The sequence below is a fragment of the Heptranchias perlo genome, chromosome 5, assembly GCF_035084215.1.
Source record: "Heptranchias perlo isolate sHepPer1 chromosome 5, sHepPer1.hap1, whole genome shotgun sequence".
Lineage (NCBI taxonomy): Eukaryota > Metazoa > Chordata > Chondrichthyes > Hexanchiformes > Hexanchidae > Heptranchias > Heptranchias perlo.
The window spans coordinates 25,471,699-25,495,924 of NC_090329.1; the positions used below are offsets into that span (position 1 = coordinate 25,471,699).

Below are 24,226 nucleotides of genomic sequence, written 5' to 3' on the forward strand. Positions count from 1 at the left end.
GTGAGTAAACCTCAAAGGCAATTCACTGGCTGTGAAGTGCTTTTCAGGTGTACTAAGGATGTGAAAGACACTATTTAAATGCAGGTTCTTCTTTCTTTCAAACTCCTTTCTCTCAAACTCCAGTCAATTTTTTAAGAAATGTAGTTACAGTTGTTTGTGTAACCCAAGTAATGGGGAAAGTATTACAAGTTACCTGAGCTGTTTTTTTTCCCAACACATCAAATAATCAGATTTAAATTCCCAACGAGTTCTGGTCATGTTACCTGGAGGAGTGAAGGGGGTGGGGAACAATTCTAGAGGTAAGTAGGATCCTTTGCTAAATAGCAAGAGTGTCTCTTCTAATGGGTCAACCAGGAAGTGTCACAAGAGCAAACCACTGCAGGTTACTGACTATGGGTGAGAGTAGATATTGGCAAGGGGAGGGGAGCATACATTTCAAAAGAAAAAACAAGGTTCTAGAAAGCAGGCGGTACTTGTAGTTAAAAAAGGAAATGCTGGAAATTCGTAGATGGACTGCCAGCATCTGGAAAGAGAAAAGATACATTGACACATTAGGGGTGGATGCTGTGAACGTCAGTACCAGAAATGCATCTTGGAGCCCTGTATACAACTTGAATCTGCACAAAAAAAAAATCCCACATGTGATGGTAGCTTTAATGAATCAGAAGCACCCATGTAAATGCCAAAGCCCAGAGCTGGTTTTCATGAATGTTTTTCTGAAGCATTGGGTGTAGTGCAGTCTGTTGGAAAACTGCCCATTTGCCTATGAAACAGGAGTTAGAACCTAGCCCAAACTAAAGAGATAAAAATATTCACTCAGTGGTTGCAAGAGTCCTAAACAAAATAAGCTGGGGAAGTTTTAAACTAGATCATGCTGGGTGTAGTTGCATTGCACAAAGTTACCCAAGTATCTGCACAAACAGTCAGTCAGTCAGATAGCTGAGAGAAGTTCTGGTGTCCAAGTGGGACACTGCTGTAATTAGGGATTAAAGGAGAAATGCATCTAAATTTCAGTATAATCCTAAATGTCATCAGAAGGTTTCATGAAAACTAAGGGGAATCTCTTAGTCTTGTGTTTTATACTTTACAATTGCAGGTCAGAAACAATTTATGCGCAGTTTCACTGTCAGTGCGTCAGAAGCTCTACTTCAATGACGACACCAAAATTCAGGTGCTTGACATTAACCATGATGATTGCTATGAAAGCTGAATGTTGTAAACCTGAAATAAAGAGAGAAAACACCTTAAATGGCCACAGGTCAGGCAGCAATTGGAAGAGAAAGCAAGGTGAATATCTTTGGTTGAGATCCTTCATTCAGTCATGATAACATTTCCCATTTCTCTCTCAGAAGCTGACGGACCTGCTGGGTATCTCCAGCATTTTCTCTCATTTCCAGTATTCAGAGATTTTCTCATCACCTTTCAGGATCAGAGGGGTTAACTTTCTTTCTTACTTTACACACTCCATCTCCTCTGGCCACATGACTCCAAACATCTCCATCAGCTTATGACACTCCCCATACGCTCGCTGACACAGCTTACGACACGGCAGCGTAATACGGCCATACTCCGTGCAAATTGGGGCGTACATCGCACACAGGAATGGCTGCAGGTCCCGGGAACACTCCAAGTTTACAAGAGGGTGGAATGGCTGAAAGAAAGAAGCGTGCACGTGCGTAAGGTTACGGAGCTTTATTCAGAGAACTTGGTACAGTAGAAATTCAGTGTCTATGATTCAGAATGATCTGTTACGATCAACAGAATTTAAATTAAATCCCCATCACATTCACCGCAATCTGATTTATCTAACAGTATGTGATGTAACCCAATTCAAGATCATTGACTGGATACTTATTTCAATCCAGTCATTTAAGACCAATCCTCCCCATTCCTCCAAACTTAGAACAAACCAACAATGGTTTATATTAAACGAGCATGGTCACTGTGTGGAGAGTATAACTTTTTTCCAGCCAGCTAAATGTCAAACAGGGATAGTTGACTGACAACTCCAGTATGTTTGCTGCCAGGGTAAGTCTGCAACTCAGGAATCACCATCACTTCCAGAACAAGTGTAATATTACTGCAATAGGGATTCATTCTAGCCAAATCAGGAGAGATTAAAGACAATGCAATTAAGCAGATTGAAGAGTATTAGGGATAAACAGAGGCTTTAAAAATGTACAAGGAACTTGGTAGACAGGACTGCATAAATTACAAAAACAAGAAGACAGGCGAAAAAGTAAAAGGATAAATCAAGAGAAACACTGAGCAGATGTCCTTTAGGGAAGGAAACCTGCTGTCCTTACCCGGTCTGGCCTATATGTGACTCCAGACCCACAGCAATGTGGTTGCTTCGTAATTGCCCTCTGAAATGGCCTAGCAAGCCAATCAGTTGTAAAATCTCGCTAAAAAAAGTCACAAGAATAAAACTGGACGGACCACCCGGCATCGGACCACTAGGCACTGGACACGACAAAGGCAAACCAAGCCCAGTCGACTTGCAAAGTCCTCCTCACGAACATCTGGGGACTTGTGCCAAAATTGGGAGAGCTGTCCCACAGACGAGTCAAGCAACAGCCTGACATAGCCATACTCACAGAATCATACCTTTCAGCCAATGCCCCAGACTCTTCCATCACCATCCCTGGGTATGTCCTATCCCACCGGCAGAACAGACCCACCAGAGGTGGCGGTACAGTGATATGCAGTCAGGAGGGAGTGGCCCTGGGAGTCCTCAACATTGACTCTGAACCCCATGATATCTCATGGCATCAGGTCAAACATGGGCAAGGAAACTGTGGAAGTGCATGAAGGGATACTTGACCATATTAACTCACATAATAGGTTTAGCTACAGCACACATAGAAGCACAATTGTGTAATTACGTTTGAGCCTTGGTATGTTGATAATTAAGCCTAGCACAGCCTGACCTCCCTTGAGATAAGGATGTAACTGACTACAGAATACGATAAGAAGCGTTAGTGAACGGCCATGTAGCCTTGAGACTGGCCCCAGCCTTACTGATAACAAGAAACAGAAATGTAGAGGCCAACATGCAAGGTAACAAGATGGCTATGGATGTTCGGGGGCAGGCTCACTACTTGATTGACCAACTACCTGAGCCAATAAAGAATATACGTGTACGCCCATATTCTGTAACAGGTGGGCGTTGTCTACTGAATTGTATAAACATGAGCTGTTTCATTGACTCGGTGAAGTTGTACCCTCAACCATTGTTTGAGGTGCGCTTCCACTTGTATACAAGTTGAGGTTCAATAAAGTTTCTCCTTGTACTACTCTTGTTTGGGTGTTAATGCATTTGTATAGTGTTAAGTTTCGACAAAACCGCCTGCTGATTACCACCTACCGCCCTCCCTCAGCTGATGAATCACTCCTCCTCCATGTTGAGCACCACTTGGAGGAAGTACTGAGGGTAGCAAGGGCACAGAACGTACTCTGGGTGGGGGACTTCAATGTCCATCACCAAGAGTGGCTCGGTAGCACCACTACTGACCGAGCTGGCCAAGTCCTAAAGGACATAGCTGCCAGACTGGGCCTGCGGCAGGTGGTGAGCGAACCAACATGAGGGAAAAACTTACTTGACCTCGTCCTCACCAATCTACCTGTCGCAAATGCATCTGTCCATGACAGTATTGGTAGGAGTGACCACTGCACAGTCCTCGTGGAGATGAAGTCCCGTCTTCGCACTGAGGACAACATCCAACGTGTTGTGTGGCACTACCACCGTGCTAAATGGGATAGATTCAGAACAGATCTAGCAGCTCAAAACTGAGCATCCATGAGGCGCTGTGGGCCATCAGCAGCAGCAGGATTGTATTCCAGCACAATCTATAACCTCATGGCCGGGCATATTCCTCACTCTAACATTACCAACAAGCCAGGGGATCAACCCTGGTGCAATGAAGAGTGTAGAAGAGCATGCCAGGAGCAGCACCTGGCATACCTAAAAGTAAGGTGCCAACCTGGTGAAGCTACAACTCAGGACTACATGCATGCTAAATGGCGGAAGCAACATGCTATAGGCAGAGCTAAGCAATTCCACAACCAATGGATCAGATCAAAGCTCTGCAGTCCTGCCACATCCAGTCGTGAATGGTGGTGGACAATTAAACAACTAACGGCAGGAGGAGGCTCTGTAAACATCCCCATCCTCAACGATGGCTGAGTCCAGCACGTGAATGCAAAAGACAAGGCTGAAGCGTTTGCAACCATCTTCAACCAGAAGTGCCAAGTAGATGATCCATCTCGGCCGCCTCCAGATATCCCCACCATCACAGAAGCCAGTCTTCAGCCAATTCGATTCACTCCACGTGATATCAAGAAACGGCTGAGTGCACTGGATACAACAACGGCTATGGGCCCTACAACATCCCGGTTGTAGTGCTGAAGTCTTATGCTCCAGACCTAGCGGCGCCTCTAGCCAAACTGTTCCAGTACAGCTACAACACTGGCATCTACCCGACAATGTAGAAAATTGCCCAGGTATGTCCTGTCTACAAAAAGCAGGACAAATCCAATCCGGCAAATTACCGCCCGATTAGCCTACTCTCAATCAGCAAATTGTAAACAATTTTACAACACCAAGTTATAGTCCAACAAATTTATTTTAAATTCCACAAGCTTTCGGAGGCTTCCTCCGTCGTCAGGTGAACCGTGTGGAAATGAGATTTTCGAATCCTTCGCATTTTAAAATCACAGAACAATGCCTGGTGATTACTGCCCGTTGCCAAGGCAATCACAGTGAGCAGACAGAAAGGTGTCACCTAAAAAGGCCACCGAATATACAAACACCCAAAAAGAGAGAGAGAGAGAGAAGGAAGACAGTCAATGACCCGTTATATTAAAAACAGATAACATTTGTTCGCTGGTGGGGTTACGTGTAGTGTGACATGAACCCAAGATCCCGGTTGAGGCCATCCTCATGGGTGCGGAACTTGGCTATCAGTTTCTGCTCAACGATTTTGCGTTGTCGTGTGTCTCGAAGGCCGCCTTGGAGTATGCTTACCCAACTTGGAAATATATCGCCGTTCCTCCATCGTTGCTGGGTCAAAATCCTGGAACTCCCTTTCTAACAGCACTGTGGGAGAACCTTCACCACACGGACTGCAGCGGTTCAAGGCGGCGGCTCACCACCACCTTCTCAAGGGCAATTAGGGATGGGCAATAAACGCCGGCCTCGCCAGCGATGCCCACATCCCATGAACGTATAAGAAAAAGATTGCTGAGAATAATTTAACAGTGTGAATGTAAGATTTCTGTGGACAAATATACCACAGTTGATTTACATCGCACCTGTCCACTCAGGAAGAGGAGAGAAATCTTCCCAGTTAACGCAGAATGAGACCATATGCAATTAAATAAACAGCTTCTTTCTCCCGGTATGCTTCTCACACTTTCTCTTTTCACCTCTTCATCTTGGACTCTCACATTCTCCTTGTGTAATTTTCTTTCATCGCCGTGCCCTCTCATCTGTATATCTCTTCCTCTTCTGTTTTTTACATTTGAATGCCTCACACATTTTATCTCTCCCTCTCTCTCATTTTCCTTGCCTGCCAGAGGCCTACAGGCAGACTCAGGACTTCAAGCCTCTGATATTAATCCCTGTCTAACATAAGAAATTTTTTAAAATTCATTTATGGGATGTGGCATCGCTGGCGAGGCCAGCATTTATTGCCCATCCCTAATTGCCCTTGAGAAGGTGGTGATGAGCCACCTTCTTGAACCGCTGCAGTCCATGTGGTGAAGGTGCTCCCACAGTGCTGTTAGGAAGGGAGTTCCAGGATTTTGACCCAGCAACGATTAAGGAACGGCGATATATTTCCAAGTCGGGATGGTGTGTGACTTGGAGGGGAACGTGCAGGTGGAGTTGTTCCCATGTACCTGTTGCTCTTGTCCTTCTAGGTGGTAGAAGTCGTGGGTTTGGGAGGTGCTGTCGAAGAAGCCTTGGCAAGTTGCTGCAGTGTATCCTGTGGATAGTACACGCTGCAGCCGGTGAAGGGAGTGAATGTTTAGGGTAGTGGATGAGGTGCCAATCAAGCGGGCTGCTTTGTCCTGGATGGTGTCGAGCTCCTTGAGTGTTGTTGGAGCTGCACTCATCCAGGCAAGTGGAGAGTATTCCATCACACTCCTGACTTGTGCCTTGTAGATGGTGGAAAGGCTTTGGGGAGTCAGGAGGTGAGTCACTCGCCACAGAATACCCAGCCTCTGACCTACTCTTGTAGCCACAGTATTTATATGGCTGGTCCAGTTAAGTTTCTGGTCAATGGTGACTCCCAGGATGTTGATGGTGGGGGATTCGGCGATGGTAATGCCGTTGAATGTCAAGGGGAGGTGGTTAGATGCTCTCTTGTTGGAGATGGTCATTGCCTGGCACTTATCTGGCGCGAATGTTACTTGCCACTTATCAGCCCAAGCCTGGATGTTGTCCAGCTCTGGCTGCATGCGGGCTCAGACTGCTTCATTATTTGAGGGGTTGCGAATGGAACTGAACACTGTGCAATCATCAGCGAGCATTCCCATTTCTGACCTTATGAGATGGAGGGACGGTCATTGATGAAACAGCTGAAGATGGTTGGGCCTAGGACACTGCCCTGAGGAATTCCTGCAACAATGTCCTGGGATTGAGATGATTGGCCTCTAACAACCACTACCATCTTCCTTTGTGCTAGGTATGACTCCAGCCACTGGAGAGTTTTCCCCTTCATTCCCATTGACTTCAATTTTACTCGGGCTCCTTGGTGCCACACTCTGTCAAATGCTGCCTTGATGTCAAGGGCAGTACCTCACCTCACCTCTGGAATTCAGCTCTTTTGTCCATGTTTGGACCAACGCTGTAATCAAGTCTGGAGCAGAGTGGTCCTGGCGGAACCCAAACTGAGCATCGGTGAGCAGATTATTGGTGAGTAAGTGCCGCTTGATAGCACTGTTGACAACACCTTCCATCACTTTGCTAATGATTGAGAGTAGGATGATGGGGCGGCAAATGGCCGGATTGGATTTGTCCTGCTTTTTGTGGACAGGACATACCTGGGCAATTTTCCACATTGTCGGGTAGATGCCAGTGTTGTATCTGTACTGGAACCGTTTGGCTAGAGGCGCAGCTAGTTCTGGAGCACAAGTCTTCAGCACTACAGCCGGGATGTTGTCGGTGCCCATAGCCTTTGCTGTATCCAGTGCACTCAGCAGTTTCTTGATATCACGTGGAGTGAATCGAATTGGCTGAAGACTGGCTTCTGTGAAGGTGGGAATATCGGGAGGAGGCCGAGATAGATCATCCACTTGGCACTTCTGGCTGAAGATGGTTGCAAACGTTTCAGCCTTGTCTCGGAGCAGTTGTTGGCCTCTCAAGCCTGCTCCACCATTTAATAAGATCATACCTGATCTTCGACCTCAACTCCACTTTCCTGCCCTATCCCTAAGTGTCCAAAAATCTATCGATCTCAATGTTGAATATATTCAATGACTCAACATCCACAGCCCTCTGGGTTGGAGAATTCCTAAGCTCTCAACCCTGAGTGAAGAAATTTTTCCTCATCTTGGTCCTAAATGTCCGACCCCTTATCCTGAGACTATGACCCCTAGTTCTAGGCTCGCCAGCCAGCGGAAACAGCCTCTCAGCATCTACCCTGTCAAGTCCTCTCAGAATCTTATACGTTTCAATGAGATCACTTCTCATTCTTCTAAACTCCAGAGTATAGACCCATTCTACTCAACCTCTCCTCACAGGACAACCCTCTCATCCCAGGAATCAATCTAGTGAATCTTTGTTGCACCGCCTCCAAGGCAAGTAGATCCTTATTTAGGTAAGGAGACCAAAACCGTACACAGTACTCCAAGTGTGGTCTCACCAGAGCCCTATATAATTGCAGCACGTCCTCCTTACTCTTATACTCCAACCCTCTTGCAATAAAGGCTAACATACTATTTCCCTTCCTAACTACTTGCTGTACCTGCATGTTAACTTTCTGGAATTCGCATACAAGGACAAGCAAATCCCTCTGACTACTAACATAACTTAGTTTCTCACTTTTTAAAAAATATCCTCCTTTTCTATTCTTCCTACCAAAGTGGACATTTCACATTTCCCCACATTATACTCCTTCTGCAACCTTCTCACCCAGTTAACCTGTCTCTATCCCTTTGCAGCCTCTCTGCATCCTCCTCACAGCTTACTTTCCCACCTAGCTTTGTATCGTCAGCAGACTTGAATACATTACACTCGGTCCCTTCATCTAAGTCATTGATATATGTGGTAAACAGCTGAGGCCCAATCACTGATCCTTGTGGCACCCCACTAGTTACCACCTGTCAACCTGAAAATGACCCATTTGTTCCTACTCTGTTTTCTGTCCATTAACCAATCCTCAATCCATTCTGATATATTAACACCAATCACATGAGCCTCCCTCAAGAGGAGGGAGCTGGGGTGTGTATCATCTTTGTGTAAAGGTGTTGGGAGAGAATGATGGACTGTGCAAGGCTGCCACCTGTAATTCGGGTTTGGTCTCGGAGGGAGTTGTTCCTCGGTAATCTCAAGAGTGACAACGCAACAATGGTTACAGGGTTACCACAGACCAAGTCAGACCTGCAGGACTGGGAAGGCTGCTGCTGCTATGGGGCTGGGTAGCAACTGGCTCCTGCACTCAGTGTCAAGTCAAGTAGAAAAGTACAAACCGAAGTTAGAGCACATGGGACAGGCCTGAGTGAGAGAAGGGGAGTACAGCCGGAGAGCCCAAAGCTGCAGAGGTTGGAACATTAAATGATTTTCAGTCTCTATGATTGTGAACAAAGATTGAATTCTTTTTCAATGAGTCAATTAGTCTGCAGTGTCAGGTGGTTACCATGTAATCAGCAAGAGGTTGACCACAATAACAGACACACAGATGTAAAATGTTAATAAGATACATAGGTAGATAGCATATAGATGTGATTATTATGCCTAACACCATGCAGTGCATTATATCATATTCACAGTGCAGAATACAGGAATGTTATACCTTGGAATCAGTATGTGTGTTTAACTCCATCATCTTTAGGCCTTGTGGACAAATGTTATAGAATTTTTTCCACAGCCGATTAGCGTAGAATTAACATGACAGACTGCACATGGCCTGTAGAAGCAATGGGCTTTACTTGTCAAATATCCTTTCCTTTTCCTGTGCTTTATGTATCAAGATTCAAAATATGACCAGAGAATACATAATCTTCTCGCATATAACATTAAATTATGGATCTGATACGTGGTCAGCATTCCCACCTGGTGACCTTTGACCCCAAATGCTATGCACTAATTTCCAGGAGGCACAGGACACATTATATGTGCGCACGTTTATACACTCCACCACATTCTTAAATTTCTCTGTGCTCTCACCTTTACCCTTACAAATTAAAGAACTAGTATCTCTTACCATTTTAAAATAAGTAAATATACCACACGGCACTATACAGGATACTTTACTGTATTTTAAAATGTGTAAATGTACCACACAGCATTATACCGGATACTTTACTGTGTTTTAAAATGAGTAAATATACCACACTGCACTACATAGGATAATTTACTTAGTGAAGAATTGTTCGAATCCACCTGCAGTAACATGGGAAGCCAAACACTTCTACTACTGCTGAGTAAAGGCTGGGTTGCACATGAGCAGGAATGGCAGCTGATCAAAAGGGTTGGCAGAGTAACAGGAGTGCTGCTCCACCTGAAATTCATTCCCCCCCAATACACATTTCCAATTATTAGAATCATAGTATTAAAAGTTACTATAACGCAAACAGCAATAAGAATCAGTTTTTTGAAAGAGAACTGCATCTCCATCAGTACTGCATTACTCAATATAAGTTTTTTTTGGATTTGAATGGCAACTAGTTTATCTTTAAGTTGAAAACAATGTGCGATTATATTACACTGCCATTGATTATATCTAAAATACCTCAACACTTTTTCAGATCTCTTTATCCTTTGTGGAGCTGTGGTTCTTTAAATCTTAACATCTGTCATATGATTTTATTTAAAACCTTAATCCCACTTTCAATAAAAGCTGCAACTAAAATCTGCCTTTATTTAAAAGCCTAAAGGGTAGGGATTAGACCGGCCTTTTAGTGTCTAATTAAATGTCAGATTCTCTGGATTAGGATACTGCAAGTCTAAACGTTATTTTTAAGGCGCTATGCTTAGGACATCACAAAGTGACAGCTTTGTGCTCCACCTGCAGTGGAGGGGGGGCAGTGATTAGTAGCAAAGCAAGAGACAGTCAGAAGAAAATCCGCCCTGACCTAGGCTCAGGCTCATGACAACCACCTATTGCCCAAGCTCGTTTCAGTACTATATGCCTTTTTAAAAAATACTGTATTTGTCAGCTATAATCATGAATCCAGTCAGTGTACACAGTATTAAAGGATGTGGAGATGCCGGTGATGGACTGGGGTTGACAATTGTAAACAATTTTACAACACCAAGTTATAGTCCAACAATTTTATTTGAAATTCACAAGCTTTCGGAGGCTTCCTCCTTCCTCAGGTGAATGTGGAAATTCACCTGAGGAAGGAGGAAGCCTCCGAAAGCTTGTGAATTTCAAATAAAATTGTTGGACTATAACTTGGTGTTGTAAAATTGTTTACAAGTATTAAAGGACACAGCCTTCTGTTTTGGGTTTTGCAGGCTAATTATGATCCAAACTAATTTTTACTTGGATATGGTTGAGGAGCTGAAGGAAAAATAACATTTTTTTCAAGGTGTTTGGTTCACGTTCTCCTTTCTAAAAAAATTTGCATAAACCCAATTACAATAAATCTGCATAGCATCCAATCAAGTGGAAGCAATTTAAATAGAGGTGGAACAAATGGATAATATGACTAGTGAACCTGTTGTGGTACAGTCCACAGTAGATCAGAGGATGGGCTGTTTATTAGACCACATAAAACACAAAGATTTATTCTGCTGCTAAAGTACTGGAGGATGAATTTTCTCGGGTGACTCCCGTTCCACCGGTGTTGCTTCAGCAGAAACCAAAGTTACAGTAGCAGAGCTGGAGAAGTCCTGAGGAAATTCCCAGTGTGGGTGCTTGTTCCTTTAACGATACAAAGTCTAATTGATATTAAATAAACACTGGCCGAGTTATTCACGTGTTAAATGCTATTCAGGCTGGAGAACTCTTGCCCTCGTTTGTTGGGAGGCTAATTCAGAACCTGCAGAAATTGCAGCTCCAGCACTATTTGGGCCTGGAGAGTTTTTCAGCACATTGCGAATAACTGCCTTTGTTACCTTACAATACATATATTAGTGAGTGTGCATCATCTGACATGTAATAGACAAGAATTGCATGCATGCAGTTTTTAAAATAGTACTAATGGATCTTCAAGTAAAACCATTAATAAGAGGTAGTTAAAGAAATAAATGATTGAATTTAGCTATAAAATAATCATTTGTTCTGAAATCTGTAATTTTAAAAATGTTTTTATGTTACATTTTCACCCCTTAAGACAGCAGATGGAGGGGGAGAAATGGTGGAAGGAAAATTTCAAAATTTTGATGATTTGATTGGCTTTATTTAACTTTGAAATATTTGCTAGATTAAATTTATACTGAGCTGCAATAAATTTACATATCAGCCAATCAATTGCGACAAATATGGATACAAGAGATTTCCATAGAAGTAGCCTATGCCAAGTGTGATGCTGGAGTGTGACAAGACAGAATGGAGAGAGAAATTGACATTTGCTGACCAAAAACTTGTACATAAATTGAAGTGGTCACTGAGGTTCTGTTTTTTTTTAAGTACCAATTATGTTACCTTTTTCATAGTGGGAGTGTTGGGGAGGGGCAGTATCAGAATCAACTGTCCTGCTCCTCACTGTTAATGTCCCGGCAGTGTTCACTTGCAAGGCTCACACCGAACAGCATTTGGATCAGGTGGGAGCTGCTGGTGCCTGTGGAAACTTATGTACTCTAAGGAGAAGAGAAAACTACAAAGGTTGACTATCAATGTTTTCCATATCCTGCATGATAAGGGAAACCACTGTGTAGATATTTTTAAACACAATAAGACACCCCTCCTGCCTGGAGTCAAGAAAAACATTTCAAAAGAATTATTAACTAGAATCCCTGTATTATTTCTACCTGATTATTAAACAATTATTAATGTGTGTTGATGACATAATCCAGTGTTAGAGGAGTTAAAGTGCCTTTAATTTTTAATACAACTCTATGAAGCAGCTTGGATGTTTTTCTACATTAAAGGCGTTATATAAATGCCAGTTGTTGGTGCTTGCAGTGCATATGGGAAGCTGAGAGTTTCATAGATAGCACATTCAGGAGGTGGCCACCCCACAGCTACAGAGTGTTCAGGAGGAGAGGGAATGGGTGACCACCAGACAGAAAAGGAGGAACAGGCAGGCAGTGCAGGAGCCTCCGGGAGTGTGGCACTCATAAACCAGTATTCAGTGTTGAATACCAGTGAAGGTGATGACACCGCGGGGGAATGCAGTCAGGAGCAAATCCACAGCACCGTGGGAGACTCGGCTGCACAGGGGGGCAAAAGAAAGTGTAGAAATGCAGTTGTTTTGGGGATTCAATAGACAGGCGTTTCTGCAACCATTGACGTGAGTCCCGCATGTTGTGTTGCTTTTTTGGTGCCGGAGTAAAGGACATCACAGAGGGTGCAGAACATTTGGGAGGGGGGGAAACCAGTCAGAAGTCGTAGTCCATGTGGGAACCAATGACATAAGAAGGAAAAGGGTTGATGTCCTACAGGCAGAGTTTCAGGAGCTAGGGAGGAAGTTAAAAAGCAGAACCTCAAAGGGTAGTAATCTCCAGATTACTCCCAGTGCCACGCGCTAGTGAGTATAGGAATAGTAGGATAAGACAGGTTAATACGTGGCTGGAGGGAGGGCTTCAGATTCCTGTGGAATTGGGACCAGCTCTGGGGCAGGAGGGATCTGTTCAAGATGGATGGGTTGCACCCCAACAGAGCTGGGACCAATGTCCTCATGGGGAGGTTAACTAGTGCTCTGGGGAGGGTTTAAACTAATTTGGCAGGGGGATGGGCATTAGGATGAAATATCAGAGGAGAAACAAGGTGCACAGAGACACAAATAGCACTAGAGTAAAGAATAGTTCAAAAATAGGAGGGATCAGACAGGAGGCAAATGCGAGGCAGTCTAAGATGAGATTAGAGTGCATGTGCATAAATGCACATAATATAGTAAATAAGGTTGGTGAGCTGCAGGCACAAGTCACCACATGGGATTATCATATAGTGGCAATAACAGAGACCTGGCTCAAAGAAGGGAAAGATTGGGTACTTAATATTCCTGGCTACAAGGTATTCAGGAAAGACAGGGAAGGAAAGAAAGGAGGGGTTTGGCAGTATTGATCAAAGAAACTGTTACAGCACTGGAAAGGGATGACTGAGTTGAGGGGTCAAAGACAGAATCTATTTGGTTAGAAGGAACAATAGAGGAGCTATTACACCACTGGGTGTCTACTATAGGTCACCAAATACTGGGAAGGAGATAGAGGAGCAAATTTATAGGCAAATTACAGAAAGATCAAGAACTATAGAGTTGTGATAATGGGGGACTTCAATTATCCAAATAAAGACTGGGATAGTAACAGTGTAAAGGGCAAAGAGGGAGAAGATTTCCTGAAATGCATACAAGAGAACTTTCTTGATCAGTGTGTTTCCAGCCCAATGAGAAAAGAAGCAATGCTGGATCTAATCCTGGGGAATGAAGTGGGGCAGGTGGAGCATGTTGGGAACAGTGATCATATTAGGTTTAGAATAGTTGTGGAAAAGGACAAGAAACAATCAAGCATAAAAATACTTAACTGGAGGAGGTCTAATTTCAGAGTGTTAAAAAGGGATTTTGCCCAGATGGATTGGAATCAAAAATTGTTAGGCAAAACAGTAACTGAACAATGGGAGGCCTTCGAGGAAGAGATGGTTCAAGTATATAGAAGACACATTCCCACGGTTGGGTCGGGGGGGGGGGGGGGGGTGGAAAGAGAGAAAGGAAGGGCATCCAAGGCCAGAGCTGCTTGGATGACTAAAGATATAGAGATGACAAATGTAAGTTTCGATGTTCCATAGAGAACCAGGCTGAATATAGAAAGCACAGAGGAGATCTAAATAAAAAAGGAATGAGGGGCAAAGAGTATGAGAATAAATTAGCAGCTTCCATATAAGGGAACCCAAAAGTCTTATAAACATATAAATAGTAAAAGGATGGTCAATGGAAGGGTGGGGCCGATTAGGGACAAGAAAGATCTTCTTATGGAGGCAGAGGGTACTAAATTAATACTTCACTTCTGTCTTCACAAAAGAGAATGCTGCCAATAGCAGGAAAAGGAAGTAGCAGCTCTATTGGATAGTATAAAAATAGGTAAAGAGGAGGTACTTAAAAGATTGGCAGTAGAAGCTACTCAAAGTAGAAAAGTCACCTGGTCCAGATGAGATGCATTCTAGGTTACTGAGGGAAGTAAGGGTGGAAATTGCAGAGGATCTGGTCACTGGCTACAATCTTCCAATCCTCCTTAGATATGGCGGGGGGGGGGGGGGTGCCAGAGGACTGGAGGATTGCAAATGTTATACCCTTGTTCAAAAAAAAGGGAGGGGGATGAATCTGGCAATTACAGGCCAGTCAGCCTAACCTAGGGAAACTTTGAGACAATAATCTGGGACAAAATTAGTTGACACTTGGAAAAGTATTGGCTAAATGAAAGTCAGCACAGATTTGTTAAGGGAAAATCATGTTTGACTAACTTGATTGAGTTCTTTGATGAAATAAGGGAGAGGATTGATGAGGGTAGTGCGGTTGATGTGTATATGGACTTTCAAAAGGCATTTGATAAAGTACCACATAATAGATTTGTTAGCAAAATTAAAGCCAATGGGATTAAAGGGAAAGTGACAGCGTCTATGGGCATGTAAACAGTAAACGGGTAGTAAGAGGAGGGATAGGACCAATCAGGGACCAAAAAGGAGATCTAATTATGGAGGCAGAGGGCGTGGCCGAGGTGCTAAATCAATACTTTGCATCTGTCTTTACCAAGGAAGAAGATGCTGCCAGACTCTCAGTAAAGGAAGATGTAGTTGAGACACTGGATGGGCTAATAATTGATAAAGGAGGTACTAGAAAGGCTAGCTGTACTTAAAGTAGATAAGTCATCCGGTCCGATGAGATGCATCCTAGGTCGCTGAGGGTGGAAACTGTGGTGGCACTGGCCATAATCTTCCAAACATTCTTAGATATGGGGGTGGTGCGAGAGGACTGGAGAATTGCAAATGTTACACCCTTGTTAAAAAAAGGATGTAAGGATAAACCCAGCAACTACAGATGGGCCAGTCAGTTCGACCTTGGTGGTAGGGAAACTTTTAGAAACAATAATCCAGGACAGAATTAGCAGTCACTTGGACAAGTGTGGATTGATTATGGAAAGCCAGTATGGATTTGTTAAAGGCAAATCGTGTTTAACTAACTTGGTAGAGTTTTTTGATGAGGTAACAGAAGGGGTTGATTAGAGCAATGCAGTTGATGTGGTGTATGTGGACTTTCAAAGGGCGTTTAATAAAGTGCCGCATAATAGGCTTGTCATCAAGACTGAAGCCCATGGAACAAAGGGGACAGTAGCAGCATGGATACAAAATTGGCTAGCAATAGGAAGCAGAAAGTAGTGGCGAACAGTTGTTTTTCAGACTGGAGGGAGGTGTACAGTGGCACTGCTTTTCTTGATGTATATTAATGACTTGGACTTAGGTGTACAGGGCACAATTTCAAAATTTGCAGATGACTCAAAACTTGGAAGTGTAATGAACAGTGAGGAGGATAGTGATAGACTTCAAGAGGATATAGACAGGCTGGTGGAATGGACAGACACGTGGCAGATGAAATTTAACACAGAAAAATGCAAAGTAATACATTTTAGTAGGAAGAACGAGGAAAGGTAATATAAACTAGAGGGCACAATTCTAAAAGGGGCACAGGAACAGAGACACCTAAGGGTATATGTGCACAAATCTTTGAAGGTGGCAGGGCAGGTTGAGAAAGCGGTTAAAAAAGCATACGAGATCCTGCACTTTATGGAGGCATCGAGTACAAAAGCCACAAAGTCAAGATGAACCTTTATAAAACACTGGTTCGACCACAACTGGAGTATCGTGTCCAGTTCTGGGCACCGCACTTTAGAAAAGATGTGAAGGCCTTAGAGAGGGTGCAGAAGAGATTTACTAGAATAATTCAAGGGATGTGGGACTTTAGTTACATGGATAGACTGGACAAGCTGGGGTTGTTCTCCTTAGATCAGAGAAAGTTGAGAGGCAATTTGATAGAGGTATTTAAAATCATGAAGAGTCTAGACAGAATAGCTAGAGAGAAACTGTTCCCACTGGCAGAAGAGTCAAGAGCCAGAGAACATAGATTTAAGGTGATTGGCAAAAGAACCAAAGGTGACATCAGGAAAAACTTTTTTTTTAATAACGCAGCGAGTGGTTAGGATCTGGAATGCAGCGCCGGGGGGGTGGTGGAGGCAGATTGAATCATGGCTTTCAAAAGGGAACTGGATAAGTACTTGAAAGGAAAAAATATGCAGGGCTACGGGGATAGGGCAGGGGAGTGGGACTAGCTGGATTACTCTTGTATAGAGCCGGCACGGACTCGATGGGCCGAATGGCCTCCTTCCATACTGTAACCTTTCTATCATTCTAAAATTGGCTCCGGGCAGAAAACAGAGTAGGTGAACGGTTGTTTTTCAGACTGGAGGGAAGCATACAGTAGTGTTCCCCAGGCATTAGGACCACTGCTCTTTTTGATATATACTAATGACTTGGACTTGAGTACACAGGGTATAATTTCAAAGTTTACAGATGACACGGAACTTGGAAATGTAGTAGACAATGTGGAGCATAGTAACATACATCAGGGGGACACAGACAGACTGGTGACGCATGGCAGATGAAATTTAATGCAGAGCAGTATGAAGTGATACATTTTGGTAGGAAGAATGAGGAGAGGCAATTTAAACTAAATGGTACAATTTTAAAGGGGATGCAGCAACAGAGACCTTGGGGTGTATGCACACAAATCTTTGAAGGTGTTGGACAAGTTGAGAAGGCTGTTAAAAAAGCATATGGGTTCCAGGGCTTTATTAATCGAGGCATAGAGTACAAAAGCAAGGAAAATATGCTAAACCCTTATGAAACGCTGGTTAGGCCTCAGCTGGAGTACTGCGTTCAATTCTGGGCACCACACTTTAGGAAGGATGCCAAGGCCTTATAGAGGATGCAGAAGAGATTTACTAGAATGGTACCAGGGATGAGGGACTTCAGTTATGTGGAAAGATTGGAGAAGCTGGGGTTGTTCTCCTCAGAGCAGAGATGGTTAAAGAGGGGATTTGCTGGAGGTGTTCAAAATCATGAAGGGTTTTGATAGAGTAAAGAAGGAGAAACTGTTTCCTGTGGCAGAAGGGTCAGTAACCAGAGGCCACAGATTTAACGTGATTAGCAAAAGAACCAGATGCGACAGGGAAACATCTTTTTATGTAGCCAGTTATGATCTGGAATGCATTGCCTGAAAGGGTGATGAAAGCAGATTCAATAGTAACTTTCAAAAGGGAATTGGATAAATACTTGAAGGGAAAAATTTACAGGGCTGTGGGGAAAAAGCAGGGAATGGGACTGATTGGATAGCTCTTTCTAAGAGCCGGCACAGGCACGATGGGCCGATTGGCTTCCTCCTGTGCTGTACCATATTATGATACTATGGTTTTGTAGTTTGAACAATGGTTTATCAAGTTTATGGCTCTTCATGAAAACGTAGGTTTACAATTCTACCATGAGATAAACAAGCCGTGTTTGGCCACGTAAACTCGGAGTTGGCACACGGGCGTCAGATTCCATGATGAACTACAGAACACTAATGGAAGAATGCCTTTAATGTGTTCAGTGAGTGAATTAAGAAATGAAATTACAGCTCAGGCAGCCTAGGTTAAAGCTCATATAACTGACGTTAATTCATTTCTCAGAAGCAGACCTCAAGAAACAACCCCTCCCCCCCCCCCCCCCAACTCTAGTCCCCGAATATCATCAGCAGTTACTGCATAAACAAAACAAACAGAAAAAGACATCCCCAAAGGATGTTACAGTTAATGATAGTCATGCATTTCTCAGTGTCGGGAGAGTGATGTAGAATTTCACAGGCGTAAGGGCATTAGATAATTATGAGACTTCGTGCAAAATTTCAGTGGTTTATCTCCTATAGGCTGAAGGAAATACAGACAATTCTTTATATCAGTTTGATTTCTAAAAGAGGTCCTGATGAAGATTTAATCTTCGAAACATTTCAGTAATCAAATCTTCATTACTAAAATGATTGTTAGCATAGCTCCATAAGATATGTTTATCCCCAGAAAACTCTGAGGAATTGAGCAAAATATTAATCATTTTTGACAACTCCAATGTACTGCATACCCTGAACAAAGGATACAATTACCACTAGCTTAATATCAGTTATTTTAACCATGACATCCTTCGACCCCTTGGCATTAAGTAATCTGCAAACCACAGAGGCAAGTCCACTAGTCATACAGCAGCTGTGCTACAGACTGAATGAATATGTAAATCCCAGCCCCGAGAAATGGTTTCAGCCCTGAAACACACCCTCCCCTCGCAGTCCATCCAGACCCAATCCCTCCCCAGTCTGGCTCCCTTCATCCACTCAGGAATGCCATCCATTGTACAGTGCCTTGTCTGCTGTAGGGCCCTGTCCCTCCTTCTTCACAGAAATTAATGCCACAGAGGTGGCCCCCTCATTTAATTAAAACACAAAGCAGCTCGATGCAGAGGTCAAAATAGTCCCTGCTGCTGCAGAATGGAAGGAGCGAGGGGGCAAGAAAGAGAAAGAGGCATCAATGTCCTTGTACAAGTCATTTGAATTTCAAATGACTGTCCAACCCTTACAGAAGCGAATGTTCTTTGTCCCCCAAATAAAAGAGGAGGAAATTAGGACTACCATGCACATTTATCAAGCTACACCGTCTGATCTGTTAGTAATCTGAGACTTTCCTTCATCCAAAACTGGTCACTGAACACTTACAGATATGGAAACGGACCTTGTAAATTAACACCGATACCTAATGATAGAAACTGGGGGAGGAGGAATGAGAAGGAGAAAGAGAAAACAAGTTTAAAACGATCCTATGCTGGAGTCCATCAAATATTCTACTTAACTGCATGCCTGTAATGAGCACATTCTACTCTTCGCTCCACAGCTGCCTGTATAACCCTTGTAAACAAATTTCCTATAAAGACAGCAGTCCACAGCAGAATGTAGAGTATGCTTTAGAAATAGAATGATACTGGGCTAGTTACTGAAGTGATGAAAAACATTCCACCATGAAGTAGCACCGTTGATGACGCGTGTGTAGTACTCTTGCTGTTGACGGTACACTAATGAGAAGGATTTTTGTGGGTCTCATGAGCTGTATCAGCACTTAACATTAAACCCTTGGAGCCCAACTCCATCTCCAGCCTTGAACTTCCTTGATTGGGAATGGCAGCATCACCTGAAGCAAATGGGGTCGATTAGGCACAGGTCTCCGTTTGAGTGATTCTCCGGACCTTTCCTCTATTGTGCTTTCTCACAGAGGAGCACTTAGTTTACCGTACTTATCTTTGGGGTGACTTGGAGTAATGGAAAAAGTCAAATTCTGTTTTTATTACCTGGGATTCCAAGATTTTTACTACTGCTTTTGGATTACATTCAACAATTCCATCCATTTATAATTGGGCCCCACTGCTTTACTGTGACTAAATACCTTACATTGCAATTTATTACAGGGATTATAGGATTTTCTGAGATTTGGAGGGATCTATTCTATTCTATGATTCTGACCATTTTCCCATGAAAATTACAAATCATTACAAATTACAAAAGACTGAGATTTGGGCTGTTTTATGCATTATGTGACAATCCCATTTGGATACAGTTAGGTCAGGATTGACCACAATGACTGATGTCACTGTATTCAGAACTTTAACTACTGCCATTGTACTGCTGCTTCCTAAACACATGTGCTCGATTTTCAAATGGCGGTGGGATGGCAGTCGGTGGGGGTGGGGGGGGGGTCAATGGGTACGCGCGTAACCCGACTAATAAAATCTTACCGTGTCCCACGTAATCGCAAGTTAATTGATGGCCCATTACGTGTCTTCCAGGCTTGCTGTCCGAAAGCTGCGCAGCGGGTGGACTGCGCACCCGCAGAACAGGCTGTCAGCTTGGGCGGCTCTATTTAAACCAGCATTGCTCCAAAGGCTTTTGCTACAGCAAAGACCAAAAAGGCACAATGGAGCAACACAGGCAAGGCAGCTCCAAGATTTAATGCTACCTCACTGCAGAAGCTACTGGCCGGGGTGAGGAGGAGGAGGAGGAGGAGGGAAATGTTTTACCCCGCGGACGGAAGGAAGTGCCATGCTTCTGCCACCAAGAAGGTCTTGCTCGAGGTGACAGTGGAGGTTACCAGCAGCAGCAACATCTCCCGCACCTGGGTCCAGTGCAGGAAGCGCTTCAATACCCTAACTAGGTCAGCAAAAGTGAGTACATTTATTAATTCTTCGGCATTCTGTATTCCACATCACCGCGCCCCCCCCCCCCCCCAACTCATTCTGCACTGCCAAGATTACTCCATCACATCGCCCGTCACACCCACTTAAGGCTCTTCCTCAACGTACTCGCACTTCCTCACCTCCCCATTAGTCACCCCACCATTATCACTCACCCCAACCCTCAACCAACGTGATGGCTCTGTCTCATACTCACCCCTCTGATGCATCTCGGAAAGCAATGCATTCATCAGTTGACTACTTCACCAACACTCACTCACATGTCTGTACTTTCTCCCCTTCTAGAAGGGAGCGCAAAATACACACGAGAGGGCGTGGACTGGAAGGGGCCACAACAAGTAGTGCTCCTCACAGACGCACAGCAGGAGGCACTAGAGATCAGCCACACCCTCAAGAGCCTGTCTGTCGAGGATGCTGAGACTGGCACCCCTGGTGACACAACTTTAACATTCATCACACACATGAATTGATGTTAACAATGCTTGCCATGTTGAACACCTCAGTATGCTCATCGCAACATGACACATCTGTGATTATGCTTAATATCGCCTTCTGTTCTCTTACAGGCCCTTCAACGACCACAATGACAGCAGACGGCGATTCCTCAGAGGAGCTCACAGCATCTGAGGGTGCACCATCACATCATAGCGAGCCATCCACCAGCGCAGATATTCACACCTATGGTGGGTGCTAGCAGTCAGTAGTTGGCACCTAGTGAGTCACCACACACGAGCATGAGCAGACACAAGTGGCAGGGGAAGCTGTGGAGAGTCTGCGTCGGTGGACGCACTCCTCTCCAGGCTCTGCTCAGCTGGACGCAGATGCTAAACCCCGGGGGCCAAACTTTAAAAGGAGAATGATCGAGGGGCAGCAGCAGATTTGCGAGGTACAGGAACAGGCGCCACGCACACCTCCACAATAGCGCAGAGGGGATAGAGGTGTCCAGCTCCAACATTAGTGGAATGGCGGCACAGGTAAGTGCCGGAATGCCTGCAATGGAGAGAATGGCAGCCTCCGGTGAGCTTCAAGCACAGTTCACAAATCAGTCCATTCAGGCCCTGACAACGGTTGTTCGGACTCGGTGAACAACATTCTGCCGCCTTAAACAGGCTGACAGATACTTTAGAAGTGGCCTTCCAAGGCATCACACATGCCTTCCAACTGTTGTCCAGCAGGGTGGTAGGAATGATGTGGGCCTGGCTGAGAAGAGGGATGATGGCGAAAAGGGACATGGAAGTGGCGACGCCACTCAAAGCGCTCCCAAATCTTACCTGTTGCCCCCCTCTCAACCAGTACCTACAATGCAGCCTCCTCTCCAGATGGCCCGGTCTGCCTCTGCACAGGTGCAGGTGCAGCAGTCTTTGGAGGGGCCCAGAGGACATAGCCGAAAGCATCTAAGCAGTCAGGGGATGCACCACTTAGAAGCGGTAGGAAGAGGAAGGCAAAAGATTTGTGAGCACGAAGGGTATGCACAAGGGTGTCTGACAGACTGTCATGTTTTCCATTTATATTTGTTTTTTTGTTATATTCACATTGAATGTTATCATTCTCACCGCTACTGCCACGTCTTGCCTATTCTTGACTGGCTTTTTGCGATAGGGCCTTTTCATGAGCTTCACGGTGAACAGCGACACTTGATGCCACCCATTGGGTCACTTTACAGCGGGTGTATGTGTAGTTGCAAGACTGTTTTGTGCAGGGAGCCGGGGGGTGGATGGTGGTTGCTGGTGTTGGCGCTGGTCTTTCCAGGTGGTCTGAGGACTGGACTCTTCACACTTTCTGATGTTAAGAGAATCGTTCACGTCAATGACTTCCTGGCCTCACGAGCAGCCAGGTGAACCGCTGCTCTGGCCTTGGGTTCGTCGTCCTCCTCCTCCTCAGTGTGGATGGGGCCTCCTCAAGCAGCACCCCTCTCTGTTGCGCCATGTTGTGCAGGACACGACACTACTATAATGCGCCCCACTCTGTCTGGTGCGTACTGAAGTGCTCCCCCAGAACGATCAAGGCGCCTAAATCGCATCTTGAGCAGCATACAGCTATAGCATGCTGAATTGTAGACCCGGTGGCAACGTGGCTGTTGTTGTATCGACACTGTTGCTCAGTGATGGGGTTCCGCAGAGGGGTCATGAGCCACATGTGCAGGGGGTATCCCTGCTCCCTGAAGAGCCAGCCCTTATGGGTGTTCAGTGCATGGAAGAGCCCCAGGATGTTGGATTCCCTCAGAAGGGAGGAATCGTGGCAGCTGCCAGGGAATCTGGCGCACATGTGAAGGAATCTTTTGCGGAGGTCACAAACGAGCTGAGCATTGGAGTGATACCCTTTTCTGTTGACGAACAGTCCTGGATCGTGTGGAGCTGCTTGGATTGCACCCTGCACCCGTGGGAAGCCAGCCACAGAGTGGAATCCCAATGCCCTCTCCATCTGGCTGAGGTCATCCACGGGGAAGTTGACATATTGAGAGGCCCTGCGGAACAAGCAGTCGGTGGCCTGCCTTATGCACTTTTGTGCAGACAACTGAGACACCCCAGCGACGTCCCCGCTGGCACCGTGGAATCATCCAGAGGTCCAGGAAGCTGAGCCTTAGTCCGTAGACCCTCTAGTGAGGGTAGTGCCTCCTGCGAAGTCACTCTCTCTGTTGTTGCCCTCTGTGCTCTTGTGCAGGTGCAGCACTGTGTTATGGAGCTGCAAGTGGCAGACGTGCACGCGTGCCTGGCAAGGCTGGTGATGTTGCTCGTCCTCGGATGTAGTGGTGAATGCAGCTATGGCGCCACCCCCAACCCCCCACCCCACAATCCTGATTGTGTCAGTTTAAGGGGGTCTGAAAAGTTGGTAAATAGGTGTCAACAGAAGAATTAAGTGGAAACTAAGAATTTACAGTGTTAACACAAAGCTCTCCAGCCAAAAGTTTGTCTGGAAGACCAGAGTGCCCTGCAATAGCTCACCTTTTATCCCCATCTGTCAAACAAGCATTTCAATGTCCAACTGGCTGCTGGCTGAAACACGTCTCCTGAGACATGGAGTGTTTCCCACAGCATGGGAAACACGCTGAGGCTGAATGAAAATCGGTCCCCTGCCTCAGTGACCATGAAATTAACTACTTCAAATACTTAAACTATCTAAATAACTGTTAACTATCATCCCGCAGGCTTTAATTGCCAGTGGGACTTCTGCATTCGTGAGGCGCGCATGCACACAGACGCACCTGTGGGGAACCCGGAAGTTGGCGAGTTGGAGCTGGCTTCCTCACCCGCTCAGGATTTCCCCGATTTTCAGAGCCCCCCACCCCCACTCCCAACGCACCCACACTTCAGCTTGAAAATCGAGCCCATGACTTCTGGTAGTAGAATGACAGATGCTTAAGAGGGGCATGAGTCTGCATATTTAAGCTTGTAGTTATGTAGCTCGTAACTTAATTTAACATATTTACTTACCTAGTCATTATTTACTTCTGCTATTCTTAAGTGTTTAGGGAAAACATGATTTCCTTTAAAAAAAACTGTACATAGCACACATCTCCCCATCGCACACATTTATAGTACCATACTTTGAAAATGCTAATCCCTGTGGTTCTTTACACTCTCGCGAAT

The 24,226-nt window shown here is 44.8% G+C and overlaps 1 protein-coding gene across 1 annotated transcript in view; it reads right to left on the reverse strand.

Moving 5' to 3' along the window:
- LOC137321659 (frizzled-3) overlaps positions 1 to 24,226 on the reverse strand; it is a 136,085-nt gene that overhangs the window by 47,692 nt on the left and 64,167 nt on the right. Inside the window, exon 3 of the mRNA XM_067984157.1 lies at positions 1,455 to 1,651. Within this exon, the coding sequence (XP_067840258.1) occupies positions 1,455 to 1,651 (197 nt within the window). The remainder of the gene's footprint in view (positions 1 to 1,454; positions 1,652 to 24,226) is intronic.